Source organism: Zeus faber, assembly GCF_960531495.2.
Source record: "Zeus faber genome assembly, chromosome: 7".
Taxonomy (NCBI): Eukaryota; Metazoa; Chordata; class Actinopteri; order Zeiformes; family Zeidae; genus Zeus; species Zeus faber.
In genome coordinates this window covers 280,144-293,370 of record NC_137203.1, presented here as the reverse complement: position 1 = coordinate 293,370, position 13,227 = coordinate 280,144, and the positions used below count along the sequence as shown (strand labels likewise).

At 46.7% G+C, this 13,227-nt stretch overlaps 1 protein-coding gene across 3 annotated transcripts in view; it reads right to left on the bottom strand.

Annotated features, from left to right (window-relative positions):
* The window catches only part of med27 (mediator complex subunit 27), a 28,728-nt gene that overhangs the window by 5,071 nt on the left and 10,430 nt on the right, over positions 1 to 13,227 (bottom strand). For all 3 annotated transcript variants that reach the window (XM_080004606.1, XM_080004605.1, XM_080004607.1), the window contains exons 4-7: positions 6,165 to 6,258; positions 2,234 to 2,341; positions 2,067 to 2,108; positions 1,353 to 1,430 (exon numbers count right to left, since the gene is read on the bottom strand). In XM_080004606.1, the coding sequence (XP_079860732.1) occupies positions 1,353 to 1,430; positions 2,067 to 2,108; positions 2,234 to 2,341; positions 6,165 to 6,258 (322 nt within the window). The remainder of the gene's footprint in view (positions 1 to 1,352; positions 1,431 to 2,066; positions 2,109 to 2,233; positions 2,342 to 6,164; positions 6,259 to 13,227) is intronic.

Sequence of the window (13,227 nt, the reverse complement as noted above, 5' to 3'; positions counted from 1 at the left end):
TTCCTTTGTAGTTTTGCTGGAATGCTTTGGGTCATTGTCTTGACCCAGCTTCAACTCCCTGACCGATGGCAGGAGATTCGGGTCAAGAATTTGTTGAGAACCTTTGGAGCACATACATGGTTCCTTGGATAATATGGAGTCGTCCAGGTCCAGAAGCAGAAAAGCAGCCCCAGACCTTCACATTTCCACCACCATGCTTCACTATTGGGAAGAGGTTCTTTTCTTCAAATGCAGTGTTGGCTTTTCTCCAAACACGGTGATTTTGATTGTGACCAAATAATTCCATTTTGGACTCGTCTGTCCAGAGAATGGACTTCCAGAAGGCCTCTGGTTTGTCCAAGTGCTCTCTGGCAAAGTTGAAACGGGCAGCTTTGTTCTTTTTTGAAAGCAGAACCCTCCCATGAATGTCATGGCTATTCAATTTTCGTATGATTGTAGACGCATGCACATTTGTCCCAGATGCTACCAGAGAGGTCTGAAACTCTCTACAGGTGATGTGTGGGTTGGCCTTTACCTGATTTATTATTCTTCTGGTGCTTCTGGGTGATAGTATTGATGGGCGTCCACTTCTAGGCAGAGTTGCTGTCATGTTGATTTGTAAATTATTTGTCTTACGGATGGTCTTATAGCCCTCCCCAGACTGATCGGCTGTCACTACCCTCTTCTCCTCTCCTAACCTACAATTCTTAGCACTACTTAGCAGTATTTATTGTTACGTTAATGTCTCTGTCGCAATGTAGCTTGAATGTTATTCTCCCTTGTAAGTCGCTTTGGATAAAAGCGTCTGCTAAATGACTAAATGTAAATGTAAATGTTCTTCATGTCCTTAGATATCTCCTTTCCTCTCGGCATTGTTGATTTGTATGGGACCACAGTGGTTTGGTTGGTTTCCTCTCTTTTAATTAGTGCAGGCCAAATCCTTTCCCAAGGATGTCTCATTTCATTGGTCTGCTTAAATGATTAATTTAGCACCCAAATGTGTTTGACCTGAGTCTGTTACCTGCTTGACTTAACCAATGCAGCTGGGGTTCACTTACTTTTGCACATACACTAATTCCATGTTTAATGTAGTTTTTGGCGTACTTAAACAAGTCACACTAAACGAGTACATGCAATTGATAAACATATATCTGACATTTCATACATAAAAACTGGTGATAAAATAAGGAAATCATGCTAAAACAACAGAAACATCTAAACTGCTCAAGGGGTTCACACACTTTCAAGCAGCACTGTATATGTATGTGACAAATAAACCTCTTGAATCAGTGAGCCCAATGTGTGCAGAGAACCGTTAGGAAACGACTACCTGTACAGCAAATTTAAAGGTAGTCGCTTCCTCTCTGACTCACCATGAAGGATCGAACCACCACGTCTGGCATCTGGGGGAGCTGGTAGTGCAGCAGCGCTGTGGTGGCGTGGTCCGTTACCTAGCAACAACACAGCTCCGCGTCAGAAAACCACAGTGTGAGTGTGGCTCTCTATTTCCCTGGGGCAGTGACAAGCTCCATCCTGTTCTACTCAATACGTGGTAGATGCAAGGTGTTGATTACTTCCGGTTTACTCAGTCACTGGTATATGCAGGGTGTTGTTTACTTCGTGTTCTACTCAGTATGTGGCGGATATAGGATGTTGTTTACTTCCTGTTCTACTCAGTATGTTGTGGATGCAGGAAGTTTCCATCTGATCCCACTTTCTTTCTATAAAAGCCACCAGATGGTGCTGTGAAAATGTTTCAGTTCCAGCACAACATCAGCATGAAGTACAAGAAGAGAGGAAAGACTTCCTGAATGATTGTGAGGGGAATTCTATCAGGAATCATTTAATTCTGTTCAAGGGTCAATCAGTCCCATTCAAATGACTTATGACAAATTATTACATTTAGATGAGTGTTGAAGAGTCACTCCTGACACACTACTCATGAATGAGTCTCGCATCAATATTAGGCCAGAAGAAGAGCAGTTCTCCATGTTATTAGTGTTGTACGCTCTACAGAGTGACAGTGAAGTGAAGCAAGATTGATCGGACAAAACGCTCAAACGTTGTGTGTGTCGCAGTGTGTGTACCTTCTGGAACACCTGGTACTGGGACTTGGTCCAGATGTCGAGCTGGGGAGACGCAATACCAGTTATCGTGGTTATAGCACTTTCAAATAACCCCTCCTACCTCCAGGTAATTCCCACAACTCCTTCCACCTCCAGGTAACACCCCCAACTCCGGTTGCCGTGGTTACCTTGCCATCCTCAGAGTAAACGTCCTCGTTGAAACCTCGGACTATCGTTCGATCGATGAAGAGAGAACGCATCACGACCACAGCCTTCAGAACCTTACCCAGAGTCACCTGGGGAGTAGGGAGAGAGGGGCAAGGAGGGAGTGAGAGGGGGGGGGGGGCAGAGGGGGATGAGGGAGTGAGAGGGGGGGCAAGGAGGGGGAGAGAGAGATGGATGGGGGGTGGAGGGAGAGGGGGATGGATAGAGGAGGGAGAGAGGGAAGGGGAGTGAGAAGGGAGAGAGGGAGAGAGGGAAGGAGGGAGAGGGGGAGGGGGGAAAGGGGGTAAGGAGGGATAGAGGGAGGGCGAGAGAGGGGAAAGAGGGGAAGGAATAAGAAAGTAGGGGAGGGAGGGAGGGGGGAGAGAGAGGATAAATAATCAGGGCGGGGACTGTAACGCTGTGCACTGTGAAAATTCCACTTACAATTTGATTTAAATGGAAATCAGACCAAAATTGCAAGGCTTGATGAGCTCCAGCAGGGGGAGCAGTGCTGTGTTGATCACAACTAGTTTCACTCAGAGACGACTACACGTAGCGATGGGAGTATGAAGGTCCAACTCCCTTATCAGAGTTTCAGCCTGACAAGTCACTGAGTAAAAACAGTCACATGGAGAGAAGGGAGGACTCCCAGAAGGATGGAGGATAAGAAGAGAGGCAGGACTTCATGAAAGATGGAGGACAAGGAGAGGAAGGACTCCCAGAATGATGGAGGACAAGAAGAGAGGGAGGACTTCCTGAAGAATGGAGGACAAGAAGAGAGGGAGGACTTCCTGAAGTACGGAGGACAAGAAGAGAGGGAGGACTTCTTGAAGGATGGAGGACAAGGAGAGGGAGGACTTCTTAAAGGATGGAGGACAAGAAGAGAGTGAGAACTCCCAAATGGATGGAGGACAAGAAGAGAGTGAGGACTTCCTGAAAGATGGAGGACAAGAGAGGGACGACTTCCTGTAGGATGGAGGGCAAGAAGAGAGGGAGGACTTCCTGTAGGATGGAGGACAAGAAGAGAGGGAGGACTTCCTGTAGGATGGAGGACAAGAAGAGAGGGAGGACTTCCTGAAGGATGGAGGACAAGAGAGGGAGGACCTCCTGAGGATGGAGGACAAGAAGAGAGGGAGAACTTCATGAAGGATGGAGGACAAGAAGAGAGGGAGGACTTCCTGTTGGATAGAGGACAAGGAGAGGGAGGACTTCCTGTAGGATGGAGGACAAGAAGAGAGGGAGGACTTCTTGAAGGATGGAGGACCAGAAAAGAGGGAGAACTCCCAAATGGATGGAGGACAAGGAGAGGGAGGACTTCCTGAAAGATGGAGGACAAGAGAGGGACGACTTCCTGTAGGATGGAGGGCAAGAAGAGAGGGAGGACTTCCTGAAGGATGGAGGACAAGAGAGGGATTACCTCCTGAGGATGGAGGACAAGAAGAGAGGTAGGACTTCTTGACGGATGGAGGACAAGAAAAGAGGGAGAACTCCCAAATGGATGGAGGACAAGAAGAGAGGGATGACTTCCTGAAGGATGGAGGTCAAGAGAGGGAGGACCTCCTGAGGATGGAGGACAAGAAGAGAGGGAGAACTCCCAAATGGATGGAGGATGAGAAGAGAGGAAGGACTTCCTAAAAGATGGAGTACAAGAGAAGGAAGACTTCCTGTAGGGTGGAGGGCAAGAAGAGAGGGAGGACTTCCTGTAGGATGGAGGACAAGGAGAGGGAGGACTTCCTGTAGGATCGAGGACAAGAAGAGAGAGAGGACTTCCTAGAGGATGTTCACTATAAAGGGATAGTTTGGGGGTCATGGGTCACTAAGTTTTAGTAGATCCTAATACGGCTGCAGGAATGAAATTCAAAATTTGAATACAATTTGAAGATTTAAAAAAAGATCTGTATTGGAATGCTTTAAGTGTCATTAGTTTTTGTATTAATTTTTTGGACTAACGTTAGGGAATCAATTGTGTGATGACGTGATTAACAATAAAGTTGAATATAAGTTGATCCAGTTTGTTGCTGTCTCACTGTGTAGCAGGTAGACTGCACCTTTCACAACAACACAACAATCATTTCAAAGAGTGGAGAACAAACCCCACCATCACAGACGGAATGTCTTCTTGTGCAGAGGTTCCCAACCACCGGCTTGGGCGGGATGTTATTTTAGGCTCGACCTGCTCTGCAGCGGAGCAGCAGCACGAAACAGAGTTAATTAAAAACATCTTGAGTTTCTATTTGCTTTGTTCTGATCGGAGCCCTAACAACCTTCCTGTACTAAATTTGAGCATTTGAAAATTGAATATATTAGATATTAAAAATAATAAAGCATATAAATTCACATGTGATTATAGAGAAATATCTGCAGTCCGAGATCATGATAATAAATATAATTGCAGGCAGCAGTACACAGGGTCCAGTTCAGTCATGTTAGGTACATTACTGAAATTAGTACGTATTACAGTTTCCCAAGTTCTGTGAAACGCAACACAAGTTACGATTTTGCAAGTTTACATTGAACGCTGCATCGGCTCCTCCGGTCTGTCATCTGAACAAGCGTAAATACTACACAAAGCCACCAGGGACCAGGCCTTGACTTGTATAACATCAGTTGATGATGTCACAAAGCGCACCGCTCCACAAACTGATCAAGACACACCAATGTTCTAACATTTCAGGTAAATTTGGAACAGCTTTTCCACTAATTCCTGCCACAAATGTAGATGGATGTGGATAAAATTTGCATCACAAAATGTCTGACATGCCCCAGTTCCAACAAGACCTCAACCATGTCTGTGGGTTCGGTGATTGTCGTGTTCCAGACACTTTTAGCCCGAAAGATGCCAAGGAGATTAATCATAAAAATAGGAGAAAAAAAGCAGGCAGGGTCCAGGTTCATCATGTCCGTTCTTAATTACAGTTTTCCTGACACTAGTTACACATTTGTGAATTCCCATGCAACACAGCATCAGTTTGTGCTGTCGCTTGTCTCAAGCCGGCGCAGCAACTAATGCACACCAATGAAGTATAGAGCACCGCCCAATGTGCCCCGTGCAAAAGCTGGCCCCCCGAACCACCATCTATAACAATTTGGATGATGATGTCAGCGTCCTGTTCCACCACCCTCACCCCCTCCCGGCTCCGCCAACGCCGCCCCCTCCCAGCTCCGCCAACGCCACCCCCTCCCCGCTCTGCCAACACCACCCCCTCCCCGCTCCGCCAAAGGCGCCCCCTCCCCGCTCCCCCCTCCACCAACACCGCCCCCTCCCTGCTCTGCCAAACCCGGTCCCTTCGCTTGGCATCTTCAGGTATGTCGGCTCCGCCTCGTAGGGAAAAACTGTAACTAACGCTGCTGAAAATATGGACATGAATACGTGAACTAGAATATATTAAATGTAATGTTCTAACCTACTACAATTCAACATGACATCACCAAAATAGTTGTCTGAAATGCAATACAATCTTATTTTATAATGGCAAGAAATCTGGCTTGGACTATGAAATATAACGTTTATTGTGAACTACCATTAATTTGGAATTTGACTTAGTATTATGTAACCGCCTTCACAGACGTGTTTTCCACGTTATTCTCTTCTCTTAAATTCCTCCCTTTTTCCAACCAAGCTGTCTGCATTTGGCTAAACTAGGGTTTGTCATTGTTATAACTCACCATGGTGCATGTTTACATTATAATATTAATAACATCATTGTATGTAGTAATATTATAATGATCTATTATATTATTATTCTACAAACATGTGTCATGATATTACTGTATGTATAGATATTAATATAATAAATTAAATATATTGTATAAAATAATATTGTAGTAGTAACATTCTATGTATTTATGAGAATAGTACCGTAGTAGTAACATTCTATGTATTTATTAGAAATGTACTGTAGGAGTATGTGTCACCAGTAGAACGGCCGACGTCCCATTGGGTCGAAACAATTCGATCGTCAGATCTGGAAACAAGCGACCAATCCTGGAGATCACATCGTCCACATACCTGCAACATATACAAGTTATACATTATATACAAATTACATATTATATAACTGCAACATTTACAAGTTATATATTATTAGCCTCTTGAATCTTGAATATACCTGCAACATATACAAGTTATATATTATATGCAAGTTATATATTATATAACGGTGCTGTCAGTGTGGTGCGGTGCCGTCAGGGCGGGTGCTGTGCTGTCAGGGTGGGGTGGTGCTGTGCCATCAGGGTGGGGGGGGGTGCTGTCAGGGTGGGGTGGTGTTTTCAGGATGGAGTGGTGCGGTTAGGTGGTGTGGTGCTGTCAAGGTGGTATGGTGCTCTGCTGTCAGGGTGTGGTGGTGTTGTCAGGTTGGGGTGGTGCTGTCAAGGTGGTGTGGTGTTGTCAACGCCATATGTCCTGCTGAGTCCTTTTCCGTATTCTGCGCCGACAGGTCAGAGGAGTTGGGGAAATGCAAGAGTGGAGGCGTCTTCCTCATGATAAACAGCCGCTGGTGTAACCCCAACAACACCAAGGCTCTCTCCTGCACCAGCTCTCTACTGCTAACCCTAACCTGGAACAGCTGCCCATCTCATGCCGCCCATTATACCTCCCCAGGGAACTCAACACGGTCATCATCACACCCAAGCGGACACCAACATAGCACCATCACCACCATCTCAGGCAGCTTACTTCCGGGTGCGCCGTAGTATGGACGCACCGGCAATGGCTCCGCATTCAACTCGTAGTTTTGTGTTTATTATTATTTGTATTGTTCTTCTTTTTGCACGCAGTGCACTGTCGCTCTTACCATATGAACAACAAGCACTCCTGGACGTCCGTTCGACACTTAATACAGACTTTTTCACAACTTACCGGAGTACATGCTGCGATCCCTTTGTCCTGCCGCCGCTGTGTTTACCAATACGCTGGTGGAGGAGAAAGAGAAGAGGCAAACGTGCCAGAATTCTATACAGATCTCAGACGAGATACTGCAAACCGCCGCTACCGAGCATTTTACTGGCAAAAGTTAAATCCCTGAACAATAAAATGGATGAACTACACGCAGATTATTTTCCAGCGGGACATCGCAAACTGCTGTGTGCTGGCGTTCACAGAAACCTGGCTGGACGCTATGGTGCCGGATTTTCCATCTACCGGCACGACAGAACCACAGAGTCAGGTAAACGCAGAGGCGGTGGGGTCTGCATCAGGGTAACTCTTGCTGGGGTTCGGATAAATCAGTACTTTCGAAACACTGCTCTCCGGACCTGGAGCTCTTAACTATAAAAGTCCATCCCTTCTACCTCCCGCAGGAATTCAGCTCCGCTCTTATCACAGCAGTCTACATACCCCCGCAGGCGGATAAAACGTGCGCGTTAGAGGACCTTTACGGAGTAATCAATGGACTGGAGAACGCTCACCCTGAGGCAGCTTCTATTGTTTGTGGTGACTTCAATAGGGCTAATATGAGGAAGGTTTTGCATAAATATCACCAGCAAATCAACTTTCCTACCAGGGGTGATCAGACTCTCGACCATTGTTGTTCACAACTACGGGACAGCTACAAACCTCCCCCCCCGCCCTGTCTTTGGTAAGGCGGATCACACCTCCATTCTTCTCCTACCAACCTACAGACAACGATTAAAGCAAGGAAAACCGGTTTATCGAACAGTCCAACGCTGGAGTGAGGAATCCACTGCCACTCTCCAGGACTTCGAAACCACGGACTGGCAGATGTTCTGTGTTGCAGCTGATGGGGACATCGAGGCATACACAGACTCTGTCTCAGCCTACATCTCAAAGTGCATTGATGTCGTCTTTCCAAGAGTCAAGGTCAGGACTTTCCCCAAACAGAAGCCCTGGGTTAATGGTGATGTCTGTGCTAAGCTCAGAGCACGCTCCTCCGCCTATAGCTCTGGGGACATGGAGGCCTTGAGGAAGTCCAGATATGACCTTCGAGAAGCCATCAGAGATGCCAAAAGAGCCTACAGGTACAAGCTGGAGTTAAACTACCACAGTTCCGACCCCAGACGCATGTTGTGTGGACGGCGCACCTTCACAACACCTTCTACGCACGGTTTGAGGCGAGCAACACCATCCAGGCTGCAAGGCTAGCGGAGGACCACGATGACTACACTCTGTTGCTGTCTACGGCTGACGTGAGGAGAGCTCTTAAAAGAGTAAACCCTCGAAAGTCTCCAGGGCGTGATGGCATTCCAGGCCATGTCCTCAGAGTGTGCGCCGACCAACTGGCGGAGGTATTCACCTCCATATTCAACCTCTCCCTGATCTAGTCTACAGTCCCCACCTGCTTCAAACAGACAACCATTGTCCCGGTACCAAAGAAACAACCCATCACCTGCCTGAATGACTATGGCCCCGTAGCACTGACCTCTACCATCATGAAGTGCTTCAAGCGGCTAGTCAGAACCCACATCTGCTCCTCCCTTCCAGACACCCTGGACCCCCTTTAATTTGCATATCGTATCCCAAACAGATCAACGGACGACGGCATCGCCCTGGCAGTGCACACCACCCTCTCCCATCTGACCAAGAGCAACACATGCTGTTTGTAGATTACAGCTGAGCATTCAACACAATTGTGCAAGCTAGGCTTGTTCCCAAGCTCAGGATTCGGGGTCATAACACCTCCCTCTGTAACTGTATCCTGGACTTCCTGATGGTCAGACCAAAGGTGGTGAGACTGGGAAATCTGTCCTCTCTGCACTGACCCTGAGCACCGGAGCCCCGCAGGGCTGCGTCCTCAGTCCCCTCCTGTACGCCTTGTTCACACATGACTGTGTGGCCACGCGCAGCACCAAGAGCATCCTGAAGTTTGCGGACGACACCACCATCCTAGGTCACATCTCCAACAACGATGAGTCCTCCTACAGAGAGGAGTTCAGCGTCTTGGCAACATGGTGCCAGGACAACAACCTCTCTCTCAACATCTACAAGACTAAAGAGATGATTGTGGACTACAGGAAACGACAGCAGGGGGGGGGACACGCCTCCATCCACATCGGCGGAGCTGAAGTGGAGAGAGTCTCCTGCTTCAAGTTCCTCGGTGTGTCCATCAGTGATGACCTCTTCTGGTCCAGGCAATCGGACGCGGCAATAAAAACTGCCCAAATTGAAGAAATTCAGGGTTTCGGTGAGGATCCTCAAGTCCTTCTACCCTGGTGCAGTGGAAAGCAGCCTGAGTTTGGGAACTGTACTGTCGAATGCTGCCCACTGCTCCTGGCTGCCCCCCTGGAAGAAGGACAAGCCAGGATGGGTCAAATGCAGAGGCCACATTTCACTGGCCACCATCCAAAAAGCATGTGCGTGCATGTGTTGTAGTGTACTGTGTGACAATTAAAGATTCTTCATTCATTCATTCAGGACAGGCGAGCACTGCAGAGGGTGGTGCGTTCAGCCGAATGTACCACTGGACTACCCTCCCCTCCCCGCAGGACTTATACACCAGGAGGTTTAGTAGCATCGCCCACAGGATCATGAAGGATCCTCACCACCCCAAAAACGGACTTTTCCATCTGCTGCGGTTGGGCAAGCGCCTCCGCAGTCACACAGCGAGAACAGAGAGACAGACTGAGTTTATTCCCACAAGCTACAGTGTGTAATCAACTGCAAGAAACGTCTGACCTCTGTACTTGCCAACAAGGGTTTCTCCACTAAGTACTAAGTCATGTTTTGATAGGTGACAAATACTTATTTCACTCAATGAAATGCAAAATAATTTATATATTTTTTTAAATGTGATTTTCCGGATTTTCTTTTTTGTCTCTCACTATTATAAACCTACCAAAAATTACCACTAAAATTATAGACCGTTCATTTCTTCGTCAGTGGGCAAACTTACAAAATCAGTGAGGGATCAAATAATTATTTTCTCCACTGCATAAGGACCGACAATGCTGAACTCTCCAGGGGCCCCGCTGAGACCCACACATAGGCTCACTGCCTTACTATACTGTACTGTATGTAGCATACTGTATTGGGTTATAACATACTGTGCTGCATACTGTATCACTGTACTTGGTAATAGCATATTGTACTACATACTGTATCACTGTATTGGGTTACTGAATACAGTATCACTATACTGGGTTATAGCATGCTGTACTGCATACTGCATCACTGTCCTTATTGGGTTATAACATACTGTATCACTGTACTAGGTTACTGCATACTGTACGGGGTAATAGCATACTGTACTACATTCTGTATCACTGTCCTGGGTTACTGCATACTGTACTGCATCACTGTACTGGGTTACTGCATACTGTACTGTATACTGTATTGGTGTGCCGTACTGTTGTATACTGTACTGTATATCTCAACACTGACTACCTCTAAAATCCCCAGGAGCAGTTGAAAAAATAATAAGTTGAAAAACCTGTCTTCAAGGAAAATTTGATTTTTCCAGATTCGTGTTCCTTTGTGTTTTTTTTTTAATCTCTCAACGTGTTTTCAAAACCGAGTTTGATTTATAAATAGTAGATAAATGTTAAACCGTTAAATCAGAGTTAAATATTCTCTTTAGATGACATGGGGAAACGCAGTGCAACTGATCGCCTGATCCCAAACACAGGAAGGGATAAATGTATGTGTGTGTCCACGCAGTGGAGCTCAGCGTGCAGGCGAGACAACGATCGGACACATATAGCAGGATATCACGGATCCACCGGGACTATTTATATATATTGGTCTGCGAGCCCTGAGTTTCCTTTTCGGCCCACAAGCCACCGTGATTTAAAAAGGACTCCTAATAAACACACCAACTGCCCTGCCAACTGGCCCTGAGCCAGGACACACATTCACAATAATTTTCTTTAATGCGACAGTCCAGGGGAAGATCCTTCCTCCACATTCATGTGATATGAAGTCACAATGTGAAACCATTGTCATAGAGTTCTACCTTTAAATTGCACTACTTTCATACACCCACGGAGACATCATTGTAGAGGGGGCGTGCCCCCATCACTTCCGTGAACCTGAATGTGGCGATGAAACTGAATATTTTCAAGAACCACCGGAGAAGACCGATGATATGCCCGTTGTTGTTACAACTGAAGAAGTTGATCATGATGAAGTCCGTTGAGGTTGATGATGCAGATTATGAATAAGTTGTAATGCACAAGACTCTCAAGTTTGCAAGTGCAGCCAGGGGCCAAAAGTAAATGAAAAGAGGCCCTACACAGGCTCTTGGGTGTAGCTGGGGTAGGGTTAGCCCATTTACAGTATATATTTAATGAGACACCACACAAGTCTGATATACAGAGACTCATATTATTGATGGACTCTACATTTTGTTGTGTTTGTGCACTTTTTTGTGCACTTTGAAACTCCTAAATAACTCCCCCTTTTATAAAACATATACATACATACACATAATACACACATACACATAACATTCTTACTGTTAAATAAAAGCCTTTTTAAAAACAAAAGATGTTGTGTGTTCAATGACGCTGTTCAACATTCCCTCAAAACAAGAACAATGCAGAGATTGCCCCATTCAGCAGGGTGTCAATTCCATCCCGGAACTTGCGGTCCTCAGACATGGGTCTGCTGTTTGTCCCCCGTACCAGACTACAAACTTTCGGGGACAGAGCTTTCAGTGTGGCAGCCCCCACCCCCACATGCATATATGCAGTGAAATGTCAATGCAACGCACCCGGTGATTACACACAATACGTCCTAGGCTGAAGTAGCTACCTAAGAATTTCTACTAGACCAACTAATTCCTAAAACGTAATGCAGTAAGTCGAATACTATAGAATAAAATAAAAATATATAGAATAAAATAAAATAAATAAATGGAAAAGGCTCATGTATATGGGTTAGACTTATGTATATGGGATAGGCTAATTATGAATATACAGATATGTGCATTAAAGTGGCATGTGAATAAAGTGAGGTAGCGTTTGTGAGATATACAGCACAGTATACAACAGTACGGCGCAGCAATACGGTATCACGAACAACCCAGAACAGTGACACAGTATGCGGTACAGTATGCTACATAGAGTACAGTAAGGTAGTGGAGCCTATGTGTGTGGCTCAGTGAGGACCCCGAGGTCAGCATTGACAGTTCTTATGGCATGCGGGGAAAAAAACTCTCTCAGTCTCACTGTTCTCGCTGTGTGACTGCGGAGGCGCTTGCCTGACCGCAGCAGCTGGAACAGTCTGTTGTTGGGGTGGTGAGGATCCTGCATGATCCTGCAGGCTCTGCTACTACACCTCCTGGTGTATAAGTCCTCAGGGAGGGGAGTGTAGTTCCAGTGGTACGTCCAGCTGAACGCACCACCCTCTGTTCAGGGTGAGGGAGCTGGCCATGTGCTTCACCACCCTAACCAGCTGGGGCCGGGCTGAGAGGAAGTCCAGGATCCAGGCACACAGAGTATTCAGTCCGAGCTCCTTCAGCTTGACAGCCAGTCTGGTGGGGACTATGGCATTGAAAGCTGAACTATAATCGATGAACAGCAACCTCACATAGGCCCCCTTCCGGCCATCCAGGTGTGTGAGCGTGGTGTGCAGTACCTGGGAGACTGCGTCATCAGTGAATCTGTTCTTCTGGTAGGCAAACTGCAATGGGTCCAAGGTGTGTGTGTGGGGGGGGGGGGGGGGGGGGCAGATATAACCCTTAATCAGCCTCTTGAAACACTTCATGACCACCGAGGTGAGGGCCACCAGACGGTAGTCATTCAGGCAGGCAGGAACAACGGTGGACCTCTTGAAGCAGGACGGGACCACTGATTCAGCTAGGGAGATGTTGAATATTGTAGTGAACACCGGGGCTAGTTGGTTAGCGCAGGTCTTCAGTACTCGCCCACATATGCCATCTGGGCCCTCAGCTTACCTGGTGTTCACCCGCATCAGTGCCCTCCTGACGTCATGCTCACTCAGTGCGCACTCATCCCCATCGGTGTAACTCCAATTAGCCGGTGAGCTCGCGGTGCTGTTGCCAGACTAGAACCGCGCATAAAA